This window comes from Tetrahymena thermophila (assembly GCF_000189635.1).
Source record: "Tetrahymena thermophila SB210 genomic scaffold scf_8254617, whole genome shotgun sequence".
Taxonomy (NCBI): domain Eukaryota; phylum Ciliophora; class Oligohymenophorea; order Hymenostomatida; family Tetrahymenidae; genus Tetrahymena; species Tetrahymena thermophila.
The window spans coordinates 58,355-83,292 of NW_002476387.1; the positions used below are offsets into that span (position 1 = coordinate 58,355).

The following is a 24,938-nucleotide window of genomic DNA, read 5'->3' on the forward strand; positions in this document are numbered from 1 at the left end:
TATACTTAATATATATTTATATAAAAATATATAAATAAATGCCAAAATAGGTGGTATTTTATGTTTATATTTTTTTTTCTGTGTCATAACTTCTCAAACAATATGCTCAGAAATAAATTAGTTGAGACAATAAAAGTTTTCAATAATAATCACTAGAAAATCTTCCTAAAGTTGAATCTAGCTAAAGAAATAGTAGATAGAAGTTATGGTATCATATCATCTATATCACCAGCCAATACAGAGCCATAAGTGGCAAGATTAGGAGCAACAGTCGTGATCATTACTACAGGGATGGAAGTTATCTATGCATTTAAGGTTAGCAGATTCAGGTTATTCAGGTATTTAGACTTCGTTTATAAGGTTACTGTCCTCTATTTTTGCTTATTATTTTGTTAGAAGCAAGAAAAATGTTGACAATAAAAGCAAAAGAGCAATAAGGTAAGCACTAGTTTTCATTTTATTTATTATTTATTTTTTTTAATTTTTAATTTTTATTTTATTTAATTATTATATTTCTAATCCTACATTTCTACTTATTTATAACTAAGCTCATCAGAATTAGTAGGTTTGAAATAATAATAATAATATATCTATAAGTTAAGTATTTTAGGGGTTTGTTATTAACACAGAATATTTTATTATTAAAGAAAAAGTATAATAAAATTAAGCAAGTATCTTAATTTTATAATTTATGGTTTTTAATAATATTATTGTTTAACAACAATTTTTGGAAAGAATTCTATACTGATTACTTATACAAGTAAATTTTATGTACAAAAAATATTTTATGTAAAAATCTTAAAATGTTTCATTCACTATTTAATGTAAAAAAATAAGTAAAGATTTATTATTATACACAAAAATAATTAATTTAATCTAAAGTGTTGATTTTAATTTTTTCCAAAATTAAATTTCCAAATTATTTATTGACTCTAAAGATTTTTTTTTATTGAGTAAAACTTTAAAAAAGATTAGTACTCAGTAAGTATATGAAGGAATATAAATCAAATGTTTAGTCATTAAAATCATACTTTATCTTTTCTTATAAAAATGTAATAAATAAAATTATTTTGATTTTAAAAAAATACAATAAAAAAATAGTTACAACTTTTATACGAGAAAAAGTATTATAATTATTATAAAAATATACTTAACTTGATTAATTAAGGTTAGGAATATAAATAAAGCAGCATTTAAGTATTATCATAATCAATCAATCAGTCAATTTTTTATTTTCTTATTCATAGATCAATAAATAAAATAATAATTGTTGTAAACCAAATTAATCTAATCAGAGAAAGAAAGCAAAAATTAGATTGATGATTCATTATATTTAAAAATAATTATTCTTTAAAATAAATCTAATACTCAATGATTATACATGAAACCTGATATATCTATATGATCTAATAAGAGCTTCATTAACTTTTACTTTTATATATCATCAGTACTCGTTTACTCATTCGCTTTCAAAGGTATTTTTACATTTTTCTCTTCAAAATAAAAGATATGGGATTTGTAGTAAAATTATAAGAGAAAGTGTTGACTTATGAAAATTTATAATGTATTTTGAGAGCCACAGAAACTTAATATTTATTAATTAAATAATATTAATATTTACAATTTTAAAAAGGGTAAAAAAGAAAATAATAAAAAACTCTAACTCAACTTATTTATAAATAAATCATGAATCTATTAATCAAAAGATAAAATTAGTTTTGTAATTATAAATGTAAATGAAATTAATATTTTCAAGAAATACAAATCTAACTAAAAATAGTAAATAGATAAAATAAATATATCACTTTAAATAAAATCCATGATTTCAAGCTTAAAAAAAAAATTGTATTTAAATACTATTTATTATAAAGCAATTTTTCTGAAATATAAGTCAAATCAAATTATTATTGATGTTTATCCATATTTTAATTTGATTTGTATTTATAAAAAATAAACAAACTTTAATTTTTAGTTAAAGAATATGTTTGTTTACATATAATAACTCTATTTTTTATAAAAAAATAACTATTTACAAAGTTTAAAAAAGATGTCATCATCCAAGTTTTTGTTTTTCATTTGATCAATTAATTGTTGTTTTTTAGTAAAAAGAAATAAGTTGTACTATCATTCAATTAAAATAAAGTTAATTTTTTATATGAAAAAGATATATTACGTTCTTGTGTGGATTATTGAATAGATTTATGTTTGATAAATTATTTAATATTAAAAAAATTGTAATAATTAATCAAAAATATTATGGAAAGTCATAATAGGATTATTTTTGTTTCAGAATTTTTTAAAATATTTGTGAAAAATATAATGTATTGTGATCACTTTAATCACAGTATAATTATTTTATTAAGAAATAACAAAAGTTTTTTTTTAAAAAAATTATAAAGTGACAGACAGTTGTTTTTAAAAGTATTTGGACATAGATTAAAGTAATATAAAAAAATTAGAGGGCAATTAATATCATTATAATTACTATACAGTTGAAAAATCTTGAAGATCAATAAGGATTTTAAAAATCAAACGTTATATAAGGGCTCAACTGATTTAATTGGAGTGTTGCAATCAGAACGAAGACAGACTTTAAAACTTAATTTTTAATAGCAGGCTTTGCAGCATATAACATGTTGGCATGGGTTTGCTTAGATATTGGCTTTAACAGCTTTACAGTTTAAACACATCCCATTACTGTACTGCTAACTTTAATTAACAACAACATCGCCCATTTAATTTATTTTTACTATTAACAGAAACGGGTTTATTTTAATTTCACTTTCATTTTAAATTTAATATTTAGGACTCTCTTCTTTTTATGGAGAAAGACGTAGCCAGGTTCCCTTTTACGAATCAAGGTCCATAATTGATAAGACATTATCTTTTATAGAGAGCTTAGCATGATAAGAACTAAGGTCCTTATCATCAGAGAATTGAGAACCAAAATGGCAGCGGATATCACGACCTATTAAAAAGCGGTTCTAAATGTTAAGATCAAATTGTTTTCCTTTGTGTTGCTCAATGCCATCGTAGATAGTTAATTTTACTTTTGCTGAATCGCCTTCTGCTTAGATTTTATTAATTTAAAATTCTTAAAAACCGCATTCGAAAATAGATCCTTCTTTGAGAGGTATTTAATGGTTTTTGATTCTGATAAAAGTGCCACAGGAGCTTCCTAAATCTCTAATGCTACATACGCCATTAATATTTTCTATTAAGACATGCTTTCTAGAAACAGCATTGTCTTTTAGAATTATATCACAATATTTAGTACCTAATGTTACTGATTAATTTTCTTTAATTGCAAATTTTTCGACAGATTAGGAGCCAGGCTCATTCTATCCCTATGTTCTCTTGATTTCAAGGATTAATTAGGTTTCTATTTTACGATTAATACTTCTTTTTGATTTGTAATCTTAATACTAATGGTATAGAGGGCATTTTCTTAAATAGCTTTCATAATCATTTTTTGCTTGATCGTATTGCATAGGAGTATCGAAATCAAATGGATCATAAGGTAAATCGTAATACTTGATTATCATCTCATTTGCTTTTTCTATGTCCGTATTTAAACTGTCAGAGTACTCTAATTTCTTCGATGCCTGCCTAGAATCGAAAATATCATTATCGTTTGTAACTATAAGCTGAACTGAATCTTAAATAATATCAAAATCATCGATGTTTTAACTTTTATAAGTATTGTGCTTTTATATTATTTGATTTTTCACCTCTCGCAATTGATTTTTTTCTTCTGGGGTAGAGGCCTTAAAGAAAGCAAATATCTAAACTTCTTCATTCATGATAAAATCAGAACCTCTATACTTTGCTAGGTTTTGTTGGTTATCTAAAAGCTTTTTTAAACATTTCATATTATTCATAAAATTAAGAACTTGATTTTAGTCCCAATCAAAGGGATCACTATCATACATGCTGTTCATTTTACGCTTTCTTTTTAACTATATAAATCAAAGTTTCCTTCTTTAATATGAAATTGAGCCTTCTTAACGCTATGCTATAAAATTTATTATGTATTAATAGCTTTCTTCTATTTTTTTATTTTTTTCTCCCTTTTTGATAATTTATTTTATAAAAAAAAGAATGTATTTTTTGTATTTGTTTTGTTTGTTTGTTTGTTTGACAATCTAAATTTTATTAAATTATAAATTGTAATTAAAGTAAATTTTCATTAATTCTTAAAAAGCACACAGATATTAGATCTTATGTATGTATGATGCATAAATATATAAATAATGTATGCAAATCTGAGTTTATTTTATAAATAATTAACACATATATGATATTTTATAATAGTTTACAAAAACAAACAGATAAATTTACATTAAAAATAAATAAACTTGGTTAGTTACCTAGCTAGTTGGTAAGTTGTTTATTTATTGTTTTGACTTAATTTATACAATAGTGTTATAAATTATGTTAAGGCATAATAATTCATTAAAGTAAATACATATATTAAATTCATTTATTTTGAGTAGATAGCCTTTATGTTGAAAGCTAAGTTTCGTTTCTAGACATATCTGCATCTAATTAAGTCTTATTCTAAAATTCTTGTATTGTGGTGTTCATTTGGCTCTGATTTGGCTTGCTATTCATTGATTTTAATATCATCTATAAGTCGTTATCATCTTCATCTTAGTAGGTGAATAAATCTTCATCATCGTCATCATCATCTTCTTCATTTTCAGCTCCTTTTTTACCCTCCTCTATAAGTCTTTACAGCTCATCATTTAGCAATTTATGAGCAATCAATATAGGACGCAAATTCTCTTCTTAGATTTCCTCGTCTAAAATTCTGTGTTCTAATACCTTTAAAACTTCAACCCAATTTTTATACGATTCAGGTACAACAAATGGTTTTAAAACTTCTATTTTTTCTTTTATTTTTTATTGTTCGTCGTTCCAGCTTTCTTGTAGCTATTGCATTTTTTGTAAGATGTCTTCCTTGTTCTATACATTAATATATTTATCTTATATCTGTGTTGTAAACAGATTATAATCTATGCAGATGGCAGTGAACTTTTCAAAAGAAAGGTTTTTTTCTTCTTCTGTAATGATATCAGCTTTTTCTTCAAACATTTTAATGCATCTCATTAGATTGAACCTATTAGACATTATGTGTCTGTAGAGAGTGAGGAATTCATTGAGATTAATTCTTCCATTACCATCTAAATCAGCAGCAAAGAAAGCATTTTTCACGAAAAGTTGAGTCTTATTCATCAATATTCTGTACTTTTGTAAAACCTTACTCATAAATATATCGAAATCAACCACATGAATTTTATTAGTGTGTTTTAGATCTACTTCTTTCATATTATCTAATTACTAACGAAGATCTACCAAGTCTTCAAAAGGCATTATCTTTTCTAATATAACTTTAATGTAATCTAAAGCCTTCAGATGAGGTACCTAAAGAATAATTTTTGCATTCATATGTAAAGTATTAAAATTAAATTCGATAAAAATTACCATAAAAGTAGAATCTGTTTCTGAGTGTGAAGGATTAAGCACACCCATTGTGGAAAGATTTACAATAAATTCATATGCTTAAAAGTATTTTTCCATTTCATCAATACTGTAATTCATTTTTTTATCTGAATTAACTGTGAGCAGTCTAGTAAACATGTTGACTCTAAAAATAGACTAATATTAAATAACACTCATCAAAAATTAAGTATATTTATTTTCAGCAACTTTTTTAAAACCGAATATCTGCAAAAACTTATTAAACGAGAAAATGGGCATTTCTTAATCTTTTGGAAGTCTTTTAATATTTTTAAAAATGAATTTAGCAAAAAAATATTTTTAAAGTTTTTAATTTTAATGAAAAATGAATGAATTGCTATTTATCAATTACCTCTGCTCTCTAATCATTCTCACCCTTTCATCAACTAAGTTTTAAATGTATTTTAATGTGTTTTTAAGAGGTAAAAAGGTAGTAAACTTCTTAGGAATTCCTTATTCCCTAATTTTATTTACAAGGATAAAACCAAAATGAGTATTTTTATCTACTTAAGTCATCTTGTTAAAGGCCTACGTTCTCTAAACATGAGCCAGGAATTTAATAGTTGATTTTTTATTTGAAAATTTAAGTCTAAGGAGTTTTTTTTTTTCGTCCTCCTTATCTTCTTTTAGCACCTCTTTTTCAAAGTTTGTGTCAAAATCTTTGGGAAGTTTCCACTTAATTGAAGTGAATTGCTAAATAAATCCTTCTATGATAGATTTATGAGTGTGTTTTTAAGTTTTTTTGATATGAATAAAGAGCATCTTAAGGAATTAATACATTTCTCTTAAAAGCTTTATCAGTTCTTCTAGCGATTCTCGAAGATTACAATTCTTCTCTATTTCCATGTTGTACAGATGAATTAAACTCATTACTTGCTTCTTTATTTCAGAGTCATTACCATTGAGACTTTTGAGATCTATATTCATTCAAATTTTTTAAATAAAAATTTAAATTTAATTAAAAATTAACCTGCAGGAATTATGTTTTAATCCTAGAATATGAGAGAATTATTTGTTTCCTCTCTTTCATCAAACCTATGAATCGATAAGCTAGTGTTTTGGCGATTTTCAGTGTTACTTTTACCTAGATATTCTTCACTTTCTTCAATTAAATTAATAGCCTTAAACTGAACTCCTTTTAAATTGGATGTAGACATTAATTATATCTTATTAACAGCACTTTAATTTGCTAATTGAGAATTATTTTCACTCACTAAGAACGGGCTTTTATTTACTTAAGGAGATGAATTAATGGGAGTCATAAAACTCTACTTTTAGTTGGGGGAAAAATTAATTTATGTTTAATCCTAGAAAGAACCTTGAATGCTAGTTTTCTTTCCTATATTAGTTTTGCTTTAGGGACTAGAGCTAGAGGTATTTGCTTTTTTGTTGAATGATTAATCTAAGCTAGGTTCTCCAAAAGCGTATGGAGTCATCTATTCAATAAGCTGTTATTGCTTTTTAATTTAATCTATCAACTGCTAATTTGTTAGATTCTAATAAAAATTAATTTCAAATTATTATTTTATTTGATCTCTTAATAAATTCTTTTCTGCTAAGCTGGAGGCTTCAATCAATTTCTACTATTTTTTCATTTGATTTAATGTCATCGATCTTTAATTATTTCTTTAAAACTCATTAGTCCTACCTTGCTGCACTTAAGATGGCGGTGCTACAGAACTGGGGATATTTGTTTAAGAAGCCGTTTTAGGGAAATCATTTTATTATACTTCTGGTTTAACTATTGTGGTTTTCTTCGATTTCTATTTTTGAAATGTAAAACAAATAAACTTACATGAATAAATTAAGATTTCATAGACAAGTTAATAATATCAATAAAAAATACATCTTTTCTTTTTTTAGGCTCTCTCTCTTATTACTCATCTTCTTCTTTGATTTCTTTCATTGAAATTAAACCATGTAATTCTTCTTTCTTAATGTTTTATTAAATCATATTTTTGAGATTTTCTGTTCTGTCTTTCTCTATGTTTGTATCAGGTTCTCTGACGTAGCTATACAGCACACCCATGTTTTCAATAAATCTTTCAAGTTAATTTTTTGGAATTTTTTTTTTTAACTTTTTTATTGGAAGACCTTAGAATAAATTTGATAAAATAGGTTTATCTGGGTTTCTTGAAGAAGGAGGTCCACTTTCTTAGTCCATTAAGGAATTATCATTCTCATATTCTTCCTCAAGTGCCAGCAAATCTGCTTTAATTTATTATTCTCTTACAAAGTCATCTACTTTTTGTTTGCTTGCAAACACTTTATCATATTTCTTATCCATCAAATCTAAATCAGTTTAAACTTTTATGGATTTAGTGTACGTCAAAGTCATCATAGGATCTGTCTGACATTCTTAGCAAACAAGGGCATTTGTCTTTTCTTCAAATACTTATTTAATAATAACATCCTAAAATAAAATAAATAATTAATTAATTATTTTTCAAGCTAAAATCTAAAATTCACATTTTAAAGGTTGTTTGCGTCATTTTCTGCTTCCTTGATAAGCTCAGTAAAAGAGAGGTCTATTTTATCATTTATATCATCTATTGTTGTTTTACTTGCTAGTTTTTTTTACTAAGGAATTTAAAGCAAACTTTAAATCAATTGTTAATCTGACTCTTCTAGTTTCTCCTATGAGCGAACTGAATAATAAGAGGTACTTGCTTATCTTTTAATATTTGATTTATAATCCAATAAAACTTTTTCTAGCTTTTTTTATTGGAAGAGTTCTTTGCTTTAAAGACGAGTCCTTAAGTCATCTATTTCCCTTTTCATTTTTATAAGCTAAACCTTAGCAAAATCATTAAGCTTTTTTAGCTTATCATTTTTAAAGATATTTTCTCTTTCCCTAATCTCTTATTATTTGATATCTTCCTTTAACTGAGCATTCTTATCTTTTTCTAATTAAAGTAACTCCTAAAGCGCTTTTATTTAATTATTTTTGCTATCTAAATCATCATCCGAGTTTTTTTATAGTATCAACTTCTCATAGTAGTTCTAAATTGTAGCTTTTCTCTTTTCTTCTTATTCGTATTAACTAACTTTCTTAATCAAACTAAAATAGCAGCTAAATACAGTTATTAAAAGCATTCCTCTTTCTTTGCATTAATATGAAACTTATCTAACCATCTCATTAAATGTCAAAATTAGAGAATCATCTATCTTTTAAAATTTTTCTTTAACATCGATTACATTATCATTTTAGATTTATTCAAAAGTTCCCTCTAACCAATTTTTTATAATTTGAACTTCAGCTCTGCCCTATAAAATCAATTTAAATTATATTTATTATTTTTTTAATAACAATTTTTATTTTAGCCAAATAAAAATTTAAATTTATTTTAAATAGAAATTTTGAACTTTCTTTGAATTTAATAATTTAATTGAATGAAACATTTTTCTATATAAAATTTAATAAAATAAATTTATTTATTTACGGATGGCTAGCCAGTGTATAAATTGGGTAGTTATTTCTTCAAAGATTTTGCAAGGTCAACTAATGATGAAGGGATATTTTCTTGAATAGGCTTTATTGTTTAGTTAGTTAGAATATTTTAAATTTCTTAGTGGATTTATTTCAAAACTTTAGTGCTAGATTAAGACCCACTACTGTTTTTTTAATTTCTTATTGGGCTTTATAGGTTAGATTATATGATTTAGGAGTTATTTTCAGAAATATTAGTTTCTTTAACAATTTAAATAAACTCATCTATAAAACTATTAGGCAGATATGGTAATAAATGAAATTGGATATCACTCCCCTACTTTGAAAGTTCGTTTTAAGTGCTAAAATTTTAGTTTTACCTCTTCATACTATTTGAAATTGGTGTTGATTAAAAATTAGAACCCAGGCTATTTAAATTAACTTGTGATTTAGAAGAGAAGTTGCTATTAGTAGTTTTTAAATCATTAAAAGAAGATTTTCTACTGCTAAAAATCAACTTTTTGGAGTCAGAAAGCACAGACTTTGGGCTAATTAACATATTCATGTTCTATTCTGTTTTTATTTTAATTCTATTCTCTGTTTACTTACTTAAGTTCTATCTTGGCTCTTAAATGTATGATATGTCTCTTGAGCTAATTATCTACTGAATGCTGGTGTTCTTATTATTTTAATTATCTAATTTAGTGAACTTATTAATGTTTTTCATGATATCTCTTTGAGATTAACTTGATTTAAGATAAGTATTATCAGGACTAGAAAAATTGTCTTTCATTTAATATCTCATCAATTTATCTAATTAATACAAATTACTTTGAGTTTAAGTGAAAATTTAGCTAGGTTGCTATTTATTCAGTAACCTGCTAAAATCATTTTAAGAACCTAAGGAGTTTTAAGATTAAATTTGCACTTAGAGATTTTAAGAACTGTTAATTGTATTCTATTGTCCAGTTTCACTTAGTAGAAGAGTGTGTGAAAATCTTTTTCCATTAAAAATTGGAGAATTCTACTTTTTAGAAGACTGTGTTTTATTAACTTAAATAACTGATGGAACACTCAGCTTATGCTAGAGTATGTTTGAATTTTATAATGCACTAGATAAATTTATTTAGTCTTCATCTTCTTTAAATAAATAACCCGATTTTTATAACTTTTTCAAATGACTTTAATCCATTATTTAAACATTATTTTCTAAAATTTGAGGGAATTTAGGATCTAATCCATTATTAGCACTGGCTTTTAAATTTATATGACTATTCGTTAAATTAAATTATTCTTGGAATAGTGACTCTTTCGCTTTTTATGGTGACTATAATTTTCTGTAGCTTCCGTGACTTGAACTAGATAAACCATTAAGTTTGACTTATATTATTTTTTTTTAACTATCGCTTGTAATTTAATCTGAAGATTTGATTCTCTCAGAGTTGATAATATTACTTATCAAAGACGCATTTTTAGCTATAATTGATTCTTTTTTATCAATATTATCTTAAGAGGCACCAGATGAAGATTTTGATACTCTTTAGATATTACTATTTTTACTGTTTTGCTTTTCTTATAACTTCAAAGAACTCGGTGTAGAGTTTTAACTCTCCTAATTCATTTATAAAATGCTTGTTCTAATTAAGTTATTTTCTTTTTATTTGTTTATAATAGCACAGTATCTTTAATATATAGTTTGATATTATTAAAAATTAAAATATTCGCTTTTTTTTTGCAAACATACAAAAATAGATTAGTTATAAATCGATATTAGAAACCACATTTTTCATTATAATATTTGTAGATCTTATTGATAAATAACGCAGTTAGTCAGTCAATCAATATATCGATCAATCAACTAGCTTTATATTCAGTCAGTCAGTCATCTTACTTTTTTTATTTGCTATAAATTTTACAATTTATCATATTAAGCTATCTTCAGCTAAAATTTGATTAACAATAGACAGAATATTAAAAAGCTTTTGCTGAAATTGCGTTAAGTGTAATTAAAACATTCAATTAAATTTCTGCAGTGTAACAAATAAAAATAAACCACTTATTTTGATAATTTATAATTTTTAAAATTAAAATATATTACACACATATGATTTATTTATTTAACTAAAATACTTCTTTTTTAAATTTTATTTAAATTAACTAAAATTGATTTATTTAAATATTATTGAAATTTTTATGTTTATTTTTATAATTTATTCATTAAAGCTTAGATTTCCATGAGGATGTGCAAAGAGCTATTGCAAAGGCTTAAATAAAGCTAAAAGGATGTCTATAATCAACAATGTAGTTGCAAGATGATGTTTTTCCCATTTGGAAAATAGGGAAATAATCTTTATCTTCGTATTGCTGCTAATTTAAATTCGTTTCAGATTAAAAGTTAACTTAATCAAACAAAAGCTGAAAGTTTCTTTTTGAAGGAGATTTTATTCTACCATATGAGTCTATAACCCAAGATTTAAGGTTTTGGCTCCAACTAGGAAATTTAGTTCTTATGTAATAACATTCATCTGGTAGAGTGGTGTCTTTAGATTAGAATTCAAAGTAAGAGAATTCCTTATCGCTATAATTATATTTGCAGTGCTTTTTGTCCATTGTTTTTGGACATATTACTTCTTGTCTTAGATCATCGTCTGACCTTGGAATAAGAATTTACAATACATGGACTGCATTTTCAGCTTCCTTTTAAATATCATGCATTATAAACATCAACCACTATCTACGATTAGTGTATGGCTAACATTGCTTTTTCTAATAACATAATTCGCAACTATTGCTCCATAAAACCCATTCTTTCTTATTCTATCTAATTTAAAGATAAAACTAGGGATCTTATTCATTAAATTCTTCGTTTTTAGGATCTAACATATAAATAAGCCATTAATTGTTTTTAACATCTAATTTTGCATAAAGCATTTAATTTTTATTAACATCTGAAGTCATTTTAAACTCAATATTCTTTTTTTATACTAATTTAACGAAGCTATTATATAAAAACTATATTGAATCTGAATTTTTTTCATCATCATCGTCATCATCATCTATACTATTATCTTATTCGCTATCTGAACTATCGTACGAATATTTATTTTATTTTTTTTTCTACTTTTCTTCGCTAGACTGCTAGTCCATAATTTAAGGTGGAGCAGGCTATAATATTCTGTAAAGAGTCTGAGTAACTTCTATTCCTTTTTCTGTAAAATCATATATGTCTATCATTTCGACCTTTTAAAAAAATATGCTTTTTAATTAAGTTCTCTTTAGTCCACAAATTTTTCACTTTTATTTAATAAACATAAAATATTTATGTTTTAAAATTTTAGTAAATAAAAACTCAAATAAATTGCAAACTTAAAAAAATAATCAAATTAGAACTAATAGATTCTATTTATTTTTTTAATTAGTCTAATTTTTAAATTTTTGCTTCACACAGTTATTGATAGACTGACTATTGTTTTATTAAAGTACTGGATAAAATAAAAAATAAATTTTTTACACGCGTTTTTGTATAACTAACTCATATAAACAATTATTTATTTGCATTTCAATTTAAAAATTTTATAGTTTAAGTATAAAAAAAAGTACTGAAATAATATTAATTAAGCACGGATGTAAAATAATAATTAGAATTTCAGGTATTATTAAAGGTGTTAAAAAATTTGAAAAACACTACCTTTAAAAAAATATATATATAATTTATAAATAGCCCCTGACTAATGAGTAAATATAAAATTTTTTGTTTTTAATAAGATTATTTATGGACAGTTAGTTAATCAATAAATTTATATTTTTTTCTTAAAAAAACTTTTGTTTAAGTAAAATTTTTTATTAATACAACAAGGATTAATTAATAGTAAGTATTTGATGATAATTTAATATATTTTTAACAAAGTTAGCAAACATATTTAATTAATTAATTATTACTTAATAAATTCAAGATTAAATAAAATATTTAAAAGAAAAATAGTTTTTAAGATTTTAGATTTATATAAAATTTTATTAAAATTTATTTTATTTTATACATTTTAATTTTTAATTGATTTGTCATTTAATTATTTCATGAAGGTGAGTAAAAATTAGCAATTTTTTAATAGCAATTTATAAAATTGCAAGTAGAGGGTTTTTAATTTTTGTAGCATAATAAACACATCATTTTGTGCTTACATGGATAATAAATTATTTTTAATTTATTTGTTTTGCAATATTAGCAATGGCTTATATCTATATCTCCTAGAATTTTATCGAGCTTTTTAGTCTTTTAGTTGTTATATTATACATTTATAAATACTTAAATAACTTAATCCCCAATCATTAAACAATCAATATTCTTAAGACTCTGGTAATGGCTCTAAACACTTTCTTTTGAAAGTCGTATCCATGTATCTCTTCTATCATAATTTTTAAGATATATCTAGGTACCATCATTGTATATATATTCCTTAAACCGAATATTTTTATCTTAACTTATCTTTTCATCTAAATTCAAACTTTTACTACTTAATATTAGTTTCTCATATTTATAAATATTAAAATCAAAATATTCTCCTTTTGTGCGTTTTTTTGAAGCATCTTTTATAGTTATTTTTACTTTTTCTTAGTCATAGCAAACTTAATTGAGCTCGAATTCGCAGTCTCCTATCCTTAAAATAGAATCAACAAATAAAGGAATTTAGAAATCTTCCTTGAATTTAACATAAATTGGCTAAATACCTCCTTTATCCTATATGTAATACATTTAATCAGTATCAACAAACTCGATTAATACTTAATTATTGGATACCTCTGCCAGTTTTTATATAAACTTTACTTAATTTGTAGTATTGTCTATTTCTAAGCTCTCACTAGAATTTTAATTTAACTACAATTTTAGCTAAACAGATGTATTTTTTTATATATAATCATTACTTTGTTCTTATAATTGTAAGAAAAGATCGTTTTTTACTATTTTTTCAAACATATCCGCAGCTTCTTTAACACTTGGATAACTGTCATAATCATACACATTAATAAATCTAGTAGAGCTTGCAGAATGCTGGGTATAAGTTTATGGCAAATTAATATTAGTAAGCTAATTTGTTTTTTGCTAAAACTCTTGGTCTTATTTGTCATCTGTCATTGAATCTTAAGTATTAAAATCATAAGTTTCATTCAATTCCTCTGTTTAAACCATTTCAACAATCGTATCTATTGTCTAAGGTTTTTTCAGGTAAATTATAATTTCATGCATAAGTTAGCTGGTTTTTGAAAATATCCTATCAATTTCTTCTTGCCTCGAATTCATTAAATCATTGATTTACAATTTATTTTCCTTAATAGTTTAAATGATATATTTTATTTCATCTCTTTAAATACTGTCTAAAAAAGTTAAAAGTTTTTATTGTGTCCAATAGATTGGATCTTCTTTGTATTTTAGATTTGTTAAAAAAAATGTCTAAGAAGAAGCTTATTCCATTTGAGATTTGCTCATTTGTTTCTCTCAATTTTTATATGGCTAATTACTTCTTAAATGATTCAATAAATTTTGATAAATATATTTATATAGAATAAAAAAGCTAAAGCAAATTTGATTAATTGATCTATAGATAGATAAATAGATATATACAAACAGACAGAAAAAGTTGTGTTAACATACTTAGAATTTAGAAATTTAAAATTTAATTTTCCAATAAAAATAAATAAAATATAAATATTATAAACACAAACAAAATTCAACTTTAAATAAAATCATATTTATTTATGAGTTTCAAATTTTATTTAAACAAAATCATTTTTATAAATCTTATTTTTCCATTAGGATCATGGTTACATCATTTATCGTCCCTATTGGGCTATCAATAAACATAGCATGTCCATGCTCTGCAATCTATTGATAAAAATTGAAAATATGTTTAAAAAGATGAAAAATAAAATATTTATTACTTTTTGATAACGATGCTTTTCTAGTATCTTTGCTACATTTTAGTCTCTAGTAAAATGGTTCAATATAATTATATGAGAAGGATTTTGACTTTCAATTATATTTTTGATAAATTCCTATGGATATTTGAATAGCTTACTAGAATCTGATCCTTTTATTCTATTTTCAGGCTTGCAATCAGGGAAGTCCATATAAATATTCCTAAAATTTTATTAAAATAAATTTAAATAAATTAAATTTTAATTAATTTTTTGTGACAATACTTGTGAACAAATGAGTAGTAAGGTGTCTGATGACATTCAGTAAAAAAATATACAGATTTTACTCTATCTCCTTATTATCTCAAAGAATCAACAACTGAAAAGGCACCTCTTTGGTGATGTATTCCCATAAAAGCAAACAAGCCAATATTTGATATTATTGAAATAAAAAGTAGATATTTCAGGTATCTGCTTGATTTTAACTAAACACACCCATAGCAAGTAAAAAGCATAAATAATGGCCACAGAGGTAATAAAAAACGATCCTCCTTATGTGCAGAAAGAGAAAGCACCAAAATAAAGTAAATCATGAAAATAATTAAATCCAAACCTGCTCTCTTATTTAACTAATCAGAAACATACTTTACTAAACCAATAGCAAAAAAAACAACAGAACCTAAAAGCAAGTAAGGTATGCATTCAGTAACATACCAAAATTTATGATGTGTTCCATAAAGGCTTGAACCAGCTTCCAAAAAGTTAAATTCAAAGAAGTTGTATACAGTCCATGTGAATCTTTTATAGTATAGTACATCAACTAAGAGAGAGCTAACTATCATCACTAAAACAGTAAAAACGTTTAAGAAGAAGTATTCAATCTTATCTTTGATTTTTCCAGGCATAGTAAATAATCTATAAGGCTATTTAATTCATTAAAATATATTAAATATATTTAAAATTTTTATTAAATACAAAAGTATTATGAAAATCCTTATCTTAATTGTAGAGAAAAAATAGTATTTTGTAATATTATTAGCAGATTTAAGTGATGTTATTAATCAATTTTAGCATTTAAAAAATAAACTAATTAATTAATAATTACCCATATTAGTGTCAAAGGAATTATGGATGTAGGCTTAGCAATAAAATTTATAGTAGCTACAATTCTTGAAATATAATCAAAGGTCCTAAATTGTTTGTTTATTTAATTTATTTAAAATATAAAATATTTATTTGTTTATCAATAAAAATATTTCTTTTTTTGTAAATTATGCAAAATATTATTAATTTTCATTTAATATCAAATCTTCATACTTGAAATTTTTTGAAATAGATAGCTTATAAAAGTATAGTGTGATTGCAAATAGTGTCATTTCTAATACATTAAATATTAACCTAGGGATAGCAAAAAGAGAATACCAGTTAGTAAGATGAAGAATCATCTATTTTATATTTTGTAGATTTAACATTTAATTTCAAATGAAATCAATTTACTTACTGCTGGTAAAACATGAGTTTATCCAAAATAAACATAGACAATCTTTAATAAAAAGTAATCAAAAGTGGCAGCTTATGTTGCAGCTATAAGCTTAGGTAAGTATGCAACTAAAATTGGAAAGTCTAGGCTAGTATATTTTAATATATTATACATAGTGCTAAAAATAAAAACATATAAAGGACTTCTCAAAGGAGCTTCTCTTGTCCATTCCCAAGACTTATATCCATATCTAAATTTTTTATTTAAAAGATTTAATATGAACTTTTTATCAATATATTTCAGAATACCCAAAAACATCATTATGAGCTATTTCTGTAGATTACCAATACTCATCAGCTGCGTAATACGTTCTTAATAAATACTATTATATAAAAGAGTATGTTGTAAAATTTAATATTAAATAATAATATCTATTATCATATTAAATAATCATTAAAAAAGTCATTTAGTAGGAATAAAAAATATTTATTTTACAGCATTTATTATTCTGAATATAAGCAAATATATGAATTGCTTCTTTGAAGGCCTTTCAAAACCTTTTAAAAATGACATCATGTAGTGAACTTTCAAAAATAAAAATATGTATCTATCTATCTTTTAAATTGCTTATTTTATGATTGATGATATTAGTTGGAATATTTTTTATCAAAAATATATTTAAAATTAAAATATCCAAAACAGAATTTGCACACTCAACTTTTGATAATAGCAATAAATAGATTTTTAATATTTTTTGTCTTGCATAGCAGAATTAAATATTAAATTTTAATTGCAAAGAGTTTAAGTCTAATACAAATATTTTTACAAAAATTGTAATAGTTTATCAAGTATTTTTAATTTTTTAATAAAATATTTAATTTATTTATCAAACATTATTTTTTCTTAATCATTTATTTTACAAAATAAATATAAAGTAAATCAATTAAAAAATATGATATTAATATCATTTTATTTTTTGAGGTTTTTAAAATTTATAGGGTAGCTATTTAGAATAAAGATTTTTTTAGAATAAAAATTTTTTTTAAGCTGATAAGAAAATAATCAAATAAATATTTTTAGTAATTATAGTACCCTAATTAAAAAAATTTAATGAAATTAATCAATAAATTTAAGTTAAGAAATATTTCTAGATTAATAAAAAAATAAAAAAAATATTATTAATAATCAAATCATTATAATTTATTCATGAATTTGGGAGATAAAAATTGTTCTGCTCTCTTTTATTACACCTGAAATTTAATTTGATTTAAGTTATTGTTCTAAATAATTTAGCTTTTGAATTTTAAATATTAGACACTTTCTAAATTATAATATTTTTATGCCAATAACTTGATTTATAATAATTTATTTGCATAAATAAATAAATTTCAAAAGAAGAATTATGTTAAAATAGTTTAATAAATATAAGAAGTCTATTGATTAGATATTTAATTATATAAAAAACGTGTTTTGGAATAAATAAATTTTAAAATTTAAATAGTCTTTGCCTAATTTTGAAAATAAATTTAAGCAAAATTGATTTATTTAATTTATATTCATCAAATATTTTCAAATATTAAATTTTATAAAATTAAAATGACTTTGTTATTTTGGTAAATTTAGATAAAGAAATAACAATTCTTGATAGATAATTTATAAAATTACTTAATAAACTAGTTTCAATATGGTAAATTGAATATAAATAATACACTAGATAATAGTATATTAAGGTAGAGGGTAAAAATTTAGGATTTTTTAATTATTCATTTAATTTCTAAAAATTTATATTATTTTTAATATGCATTAATATAATATTTATTTATATATTAGAACCAATTAAAAACTTGTAGAGTTGAATCTTTAAAGAAAAACAATACAAGAAAAGAAACACCTAGCATACCAATTTAGTATAAAGTACTGTACCTATTTATAGAGTCTTTTAGATAAAATAGCAAATTAGTATATAATATAGTTGGATTGCTATCACTATTATTTTAGCAATAAATAAATAATTAGGATTCGGACTGGTTTAAAGAAATGAGCATGTTTGATAAAGAATATGATAAAAAAGGATTTGATATAAAATAGATTTAAAGTCCAATATTGAAATTATATCAAAATGCCAAGTAGGAAATTAATAATAAAAGCGATAATATATTTTCTCCAAGCCTCAACTCGTAAAATATCCAATCATCTAAGAAAAGTAAGCATAGTATTTATTATAATTCAAGTTGCACATTTAATTTAATAATTTAATCCAACATAATCAATTGTTCTCATCAAAAAATTAATTTTGCAAGAAAGAAAGGGAAAATTTTTAAAAAGCAATAAAGTCAACTAACATTAACTCTTTTTTTGCAGTATATTAACATTAGCTATAACCGCTTTAATTGGTTTAGAAAGATGATTAAAAGGAACACAAAAAGAAGCCTCAATCAATTTAGTCAAGTAAGCTTTAAACTTAAAAAAAATAATATTTTCAAAATTGTTTTCACTTTTGATTCTATTAATATATGAATGATTATGCGGTTCATATAATTTCTAAAATTAGCAATTAATTATTTTAAATTATAAAATTTGATAAAAAGGTGATCGAATCCTTTCAAAGGACTACTCTAAAGGGAAAATTTTTTAAATTTAAAAAGATGAAATGAGTGGGTTTGCTATTAACAACTTTAACAATAACAATAAATTAAGTGCCTTCCAAAGCTATCCATAATCACCCACTTACAAAGACTAATTTAATTGTAAATTGTAGAGTAAACAAAGTGAAGAGACTCCGACTTAAAAATCTTAAAATTAACCTTTATATAGATTACCTAATAATGAAGCTAATCCTTTTAAGGATGGAAATTAATTGTAAATTTAGAATGATAATATAAAAGCTATAAAATTAGAAAGCGATTAGAAATCCATTTCTTAGCTTTAAAGTCCTAGAGTAAGGATTAAAACAATATAAAAAAATATGAAATCCCCCACATATTAAAATCTAAACAAAGAAAAATTAAGTTAAAATGATTTAGCTGACTTTGAAAATTAGCAAAATTAAAATGGAGAGAAAATAAAAACAGAATAAAACAAAATAGATAACGAAGGTCAATTTTAAGTCTAAAATGAGGAAGAACAAATATCACCAATAAAAAACAAAATTAATAAAATTTAATCCATAAATGCTATTATACCAGAAAAATACCTCCCTAAGACACCATCGGGAGAAAAATTTCATTAGAAATAGGAAAGTTCACGCCCAAGTTCAGGGAGAAATTAAAATTTTATTATAAAAATGGTCAATAATCACAATTATTCAGATGTCAATCATATACATAATAACAATTTAAATAATGCAAATAATGGATCAAATACTGTTATAAGACTTTAGTCAAAAGAAATAAGTGATACACCCAAAAGCTAAAATAGAGAAGAAAAGTATTAAGAATCTTATAATGAAATTAAGGATAGAATCGACACCCAAAATTCATAATAAATAGGTGATTCTTTGTAAAATTTAGATGAAGAATAAAAAAACGAAAAGCAAATTAGTGAACAAAAATAAAATAAACCTAATTCTAATTAGAATATATCTTCAAAAATATAATCCCTTAATTATATAAATGAAGAGAGAGAATTAGATTCATCTCCCATAGAATAAGGTTAAAATAGTAAACTGAAAGATAAAAATAATGATAAATAAAATATTATCAAAGAGTAATCATAAAATTAAAGATAAGAATCATCCATGATGTTACAAACAGCTTCTGAAAAAAAAGAAATTAACAATTTAAAATATATTATTGAATCAAACAATTTAAATTAGAATAATAACAATAGCAGCAGCAATGATTATTTGGACGCATAAGTTGGGGAGTTAATTGGATAAGGTAAAATAGTAAATCAGATTTATTTAATTTTGGACAAATAAATTATTCAAAAGGTGCATATGGTCGAGTTTATAAAGGATTTGTCAAGAGTACTGGAAAATTTATTGCAATAAAAGAAATGAAAGAAGAAATGATGTTAGGAGAAGATGCTCACTCTTTATTAGAAAGCATTTGCAAAGAGATTTAATTGCTGAAGTAGCTTTCTCATAAAAATATAGTAAACTACATTGGATCAAAAAAGCAAGAAGGTAGTGTGTATATTTACATGGAATATATGCCAGGAGGATCAATATCTGAAATGCTGAAAAAGTATGGAGGATTTGATGAAGAAGTTATTTAAAAATTTGTTAAACAGTTACTTGAAGGTTTAATTTATCTACATTCAAAAGGAGTTATTCATCGAGATTTAAAAGTAAATATTACATTTAAACTTAAACAAATTTCAAATATTTATCTATTTATTTTAGGGAGCAAATATTTTATCTGATGGTTAAGGCAATGTGAAGTTAGCAGATTTTGGAGCTGCTAGAAATATAGAAAATATTTTGTAGCATTCTCTATCATAGTCAGAATTTTGCAATTCTATAAAAGGGTAAAATAAATTTTATAAATTATTCTTTATCTTCAATTTAAACTAAAAAACTAAGAAATAATCATTTTACTGTTCTGAATTAAGTTTAAAACAAAATAATAAATAAAAAATGAAATATGATGTTATGAATTATTTGATAAAATATATTTATAATTCAAATTTAATGATAATAAAATTTTTAATTTAGATCCCTTTATTGGATGGCTCCAGAATTAATTAAAAATGAAAAACATGGAAGAAGAATAGATGTTTGGAGCTTGGGCTGTACTGTAATTGAAATGGCATCTGCTTAGCATCCATGGTAAATAAATTAATGTTAATAACTTAAATTGAAAATACATTGTTTATTAAATTAAATAAAGGGAAAACATTAAAAAATTCTCAGATTTAGCAAATGCTGTGATAGAATAATAACCCATACCAATACCTTAGCATTTGAGTGAAGAATGCAAAGATTTTATCTCGAAATGCTGCACTTATGATAAAAAAATGAGACCAAAATCTCAATAACTTTTTAATCACCCTTTTCTATAAAAAAAATACTCCTGAAATGTTTTAAATATTAATAAAAATAAAAAATATCATAACACCTCCTCTAATTTTTCAATTAAAAACTAATGAAAAGAAAAAGTCAGAATAAAATTTTAATTTAATTTATTCAATCATCCATCAAATCATCCATTTATTTATTTATTTATATTATTAATAATCAAATTTTAATAAAAAATTTAAACATTATTTCTGATTATTCTTAAAAAAATTTAATTGTTTTAATTGCATAATTATTTCTTTTAAATGTATCTCATTTTAAATAATTATAAATTAATTGAATTCTTCAAATTATTTCTATAAAATATTCTTTAAAACAAGCTATATTTTGCTTTTAAAAAATCATCTTTTTTTCACCCTTTAATGATGATTCTTTAGAGTATCTATTTATTTATTTTTTGAGTTGCTCAGTAAATATTTTCATATTAAAAGAAAAGTGTTTGAATAGTTTTTAAGTGACATTAATATTATGTAATTTATACATTTTGTTAAATCAATTCATAAAGAATAGTATTTTTTCATATAAAAAATATTAAATTTTGAAAAATATGTAGTAATAAAAGAAGTAAATATTCTTTAGAAAAAGATTTATCACTTTTGTTAACATAATTATGATGAGGAATCAAAAAATTTATGATATGAGCATTGAAGTGTAATATATTAGAAGAAAAGTGACGATATTAAGATAAAATATAGGAATTTACCTTGTATAGAAGCCTAAATAGAATTGGAAAATAAAATAAGAATGAATTTTATATGCAAATAGAAAGATATCTTTCAGATCTTTATCAAACTATTTGCAAAAAACTACAAAGGGCAAACTTTTAAATAAATAAATAAACAAAGAATCATCAAAACTTAAAAATAAATAAATAAATAATTATTATAAAATACATAAATTAAATTCGTACTAACAAATATTTATCAATAAAACGCTTTCATTATAATAGTTAAATAAAATGATTGTTGGAAGAGCTTTCAAGTAAACATGCAAGCTATTTAATTAGTAGTAAGCAAGAATAGTATTTGCTACTTAGGGATTAAACTAAGGAATAAAAGAAGCAGATCCATAATTAAATGAAATTATTTAAAAAGAAATCTAGCGTTAAAAGAGCACCATTAATTTAATTCCATCCGAAAATTACACTTCATTGTCTGCAAAATAAGCAGTAGGCTCTATCATGAACTCAAAATATTCTGAAGGTTTACCTCTTAATAGATATTATGGAGGTAATTAGTTCATTGATAAGATGGAAATTCTTTGTTAAAATAGAGCTTTAGAATTATTCGGATTGAATCCTAGTGAATGGGGTATTAATGTTTAGGCTCATAGCTTGACTCCTGCCAACTTCCATGTATTAACTGGTCTTTTATAAAATCACGATCGCGTTATGAGTTTATCAATTGAACACGGAGGTCATCTTTCTCACGGCTAAAACTTTAAAAGAGAGAAATTATCTGCTGGCTCTGTTTATTTTGAGATTCTTAACTATGGAATTAACGAGGTAAAAACTCATTTCAAAATAAATATATTTCTTTATGGGATTTATTCGTAGCAGTTAAGAAGATGAGATAAGAATCTTAATGGAGTCTTAATAATAAAAAATTAATTAACAATTATTTGATCTTCTTTTTTTAATTTATTTCTTAAAAACTAGAAATCTGGACTTATTGATTATGATAAATTAGAAGAATAATCTAAGTATTTCCTTCCTAAAGTTATTTTTGGTGGAGCTGACTTATATTCCAGAAAGATTGATTATGAAAGATTGAGAAAAATCTGTGACTCTATTGGAGCAACATTAGTTGTTGATCTTGGTTAAGTTAGTGGCTTAGTTGCTACTAAGATTCTCCCTGATCCATTTAAATATGCTGATATCGTAACTTCTGCTACTCATAAGAGGTAAAAATAAATACTCTTTAAAAGTTATTTTAAAATTAAAATATGTAGAATATAAATAATATCATAAAATTTAATGTAGAAATTCTAAATGTATTTTATTATTATTAATATAGTTTAAGAGGACCTCGTGGTGCATTAGTTTTTTACAAGTAAGGTGTGAAAGGTGTAGATAAAAAGGGAAATGAAATTAAATATGACTTCAAAAATAAAATTGAGAATGCTATTTTCCCAGGTAGTTAAGGTGGACCTCACAATCACACTATTGCAGGTATTGCAGTTGCCCTTAAAGAAGCCTAGCAATAAAATTTTAAGGAATATTAATAGTAAGTTGTAAAGAATGCTTAAGCTCTTTTCTAATCTTTCTCATAAAAGTAATATAACATTCTCACAAACGGAACTGAAAACCACTTAGTTTTAGTTGATTTCAAGTCCAAAGGTATTAATACCTTATAATTGATCCATTTGCTTGAATAAGTCCATATTGATACCTATAGATCTACTCTTCCTAATGGCAAAGAAACATTTATTAGCTCATTCCTTGCTCTCGGAACTCATCCTATGACTACAAGAGGATGTACTGAAAACGATTTCAAAACTATTGCTGAGTTTATTGATAGAGGTGCTTTACTTCTTAAAGAATTATCTACAAAGTAGCCTGCTCCAACTTCAGCTCAAGAAATTTAAAAGTGGGCTGAATAGAATGTCCAATCTAATTCCTCTCTTCAAAAATTGTAATAAGAAGCTGCTTCATTTGTTAAATAATTCGAAGTTCCAAGCATTTGAAACAAAAAAACAAACAAACATAAATAAATAAAATTATAATAATTTTTTAATGAATTAAATTATATTTATGTAAATTAATTTAATAATTAAATGCTAAATAATTTTATTCCAACAAAATCCAATTAATTTTTAAACTATATCAAAAACATTAATTAATTATCTATTATTAATAATAAACAATCACTTCAAAATTTAATTATATTTTCTATCGATTATTCTTTAATCAATAAAAATTTTTATTCTTCAATTTGCTAATCTGCTTGTTGTTTTAACGAAATACTAAGTATTTCATTCTAACAAAAATAAATAATCTATGAGTAAATAATATATAATTATTTCTAAATTTAATTAGAATTTCTATCAATATTACTTTTGATAACTAGAAATATTTGATCTTTAACTTACTATTTATGTTTAATTAAGTGCTAGCTTAACAAAAACTAATTAATTTTTAATCTTTATCAAAAACATAAATTGTTTTTTAGTAAATAATCAATATTCACTTCTAAGCTTAATTAGAAATTCTATCCATTATATTTTGTAAAATAAAAGTATTAAATATTGAATTTGCATATTTAATTTCAAGAAAACGTTAAATTCTCACTAAAAAACATTAAAAAAATATTTAAATAAACTTTTTCAAACAGAAAAAGGTTTATATTTAAGATGAAAATTATAATGAAAGCTTTAAATTGACATATATATTTCAAACAAGTTATTTTAGAAGATTCAATTAAAAATTTTTGATAATCATAAAAATAAATAATTTGATGGTATTGAAAAGTGTTTGACAAGTAATGAATTATGTATTTATATTTTTTTTTTTTGAGATTGTATATATATTAATTTAATTAATTAGAATAGTAAATTTTTAAAACAATAATTTAAAC

The 24,938-nt window shown here is 23.4% G+C and overlaps 8 protein-coding genes across 8 annotated transcripts; 2 read left to right on the forward strand and 6 right to left on the reverse strand. All coding sequences in view use genetic code 6, as the record gives it.

The window, feature by feature from the left end:
* Positions 1-225: 225 nt before the first annotated feature.
* TTHERM_000193311 (conotoxin protein) lies at positions 226-456 on the reverse strand (the record flags this gene model as incomplete). The annotated part of the gene is made up of 1 exon (XM_012797895.1): positions 226-456. The coding sequence occupies one exon, from the start codon at positions 454-456 to the stop codon at positions 226-228; it is 231 nt and encodes a 76-aa protein (XP_012653349.1).
* A 2,072-nt stretch (positions 457-2,528) lies between these two features.
* Positions 2,529-3,941, reverse strand: TTHERM_00193330 (FHA domain protein; the record flags this gene model as incomplete). The annotated part of the gene is made up of 1 exon (XM_001017086.1): positions 2,529-3,941. The coding sequence occupies one exon, from the start codon at positions 3,939-3,941 to the stop codon at positions 2,529-2,531; it is 1,413 nt and encodes a 470-aa protein (XP_001017086.1).
* Positions 3,942-4,479: 538 nt separating this feature from the next.
* TTHERM_00193340 (EF hand protein) lies at positions 4,480-10,574 on the reverse strand (the record flags this gene model as incomplete). Its single annotated transcript, XM_001017087.2, has 7 exons — positions 4,480-5,427; positions 5,488-5,782; positions 5,876-6,440; positions 6,494-7,286; positions 7,370-7,936; positions 7,993-8,790; positions 8,967-10,574. 7 exons carry the CDS (start codon positions 10,572-10,574, stop codon positions 4,480-4,482), a joined length of 5,574 nt encoding a protein of 1,857 aa, XP_001017087.2.
* A 593-nt stretch (positions 10,575-11,167) lies between these two features.
* Positions 11,168-12,187, reverse strand: TTHERM_00193350 (Tub family protein; the record flags this gene model as incomplete). Its single annotated transcript, XM_001017088.1, has 1 exon — positions 11,168-12,187. One exon carries the CDS (start codon positions 12,185-12,187, stop codon positions 11,168-11,170), a length of 1,020 nt encoding a protein of 339 aa, XP_001017088.1.
* Positions 12,188-13,287: 1,100 nt separating this feature from the next.
* On the reverse strand, positions 13,288-14,138 carry TTHERM_00193360 (hypothetical protein; the record flags this gene model as incomplete). The annotated part of the gene is made up of 2 exons (XM_001017089.2): positions 13,288-13,356; positions 13,557-14,138. 2 exons carry the CDS (start codon positions 14,136-14,138, stop codon positions 13,288-13,290), a joined length of 651 nt encoding a protein of 216 aa, XP_001017089.2.
* Positions 14,139-14,551: 413 nt separating this feature from the next.
* On the reverse strand, positions 14,552-17,010 carry TTHERM_00193370 (plasmid maintenance protein). The gene is made up of 8 exons (XM_001017090.3): positions 16,839-17,010; positions 16,652-16,725; positions 16,365-16,593; positions 16,181-16,308; positions 15,969-16,053; positions 15,149-15,786; positions 14,888-15,086; positions 14,552-14,831 (listed from the first exon to the last, which is right to left on the reverse strand). The coding sequence occupies exons 1-8, from the start codon at positions 16,917-16,919 to the stop codon at positions 14,733-14,735; spliced, it is 1,533 nt and encodes a 510-aa protein (XP_001017090.3). The 5' UTR covers positions 16,920-17,010; the 3' UTR covers positions 14,552-14,732.
* Positions 17,011-17,939: 929 nt separating this feature from the next.
* On the forward strand, positions 17,940-21,362 carry TTHERM_00193390 (cyclin-dependent kinase-like Serine/Threonine kinase family protein; the record flags this gene model as incomplete). The annotated part of the gene is made up of 8 exons (XM_001017092.2): positions 17,940-18,080; positions 18,174-18,546; positions 18,705-18,791; positions 18,932-20,221; positions 20,275-20,633; positions 20,689-20,813; positions 21,001-21,114; positions 21,176-21,362. 8 exons carry the CDS (start codon positions 17,940-17,942, stop codon positions 21,360-21,362), a joined length of 2,676 nt encoding a protein of 891 aa, XP_001017092.2.
* Positions 21,363-22,207: 845 nt separating this feature from the next.
* On the forward strand, positions 22,208-24,048 carry TTHERM_00193410 (serine hydroxymethyltransferase; the record flags this gene model as incomplete). The annotated part of the gene is made up of 3 exons (XM_001017094.4): positions 22,208-22,867; positions 23,021-23,265; positions 23,379-24,048. The coding sequence occupies exons 1-3, from the start codon at positions 22,322-22,324 to the stop codon at positions 24,046-24,048; spliced, it is 1,461 nt and encodes a 486-aa protein (XP_001017094.3). The 5' UTR covers positions 22,208-22,321.
* Between the last annotated feature and the right edge of the window lie 890 nt (positions 24,049-24,938).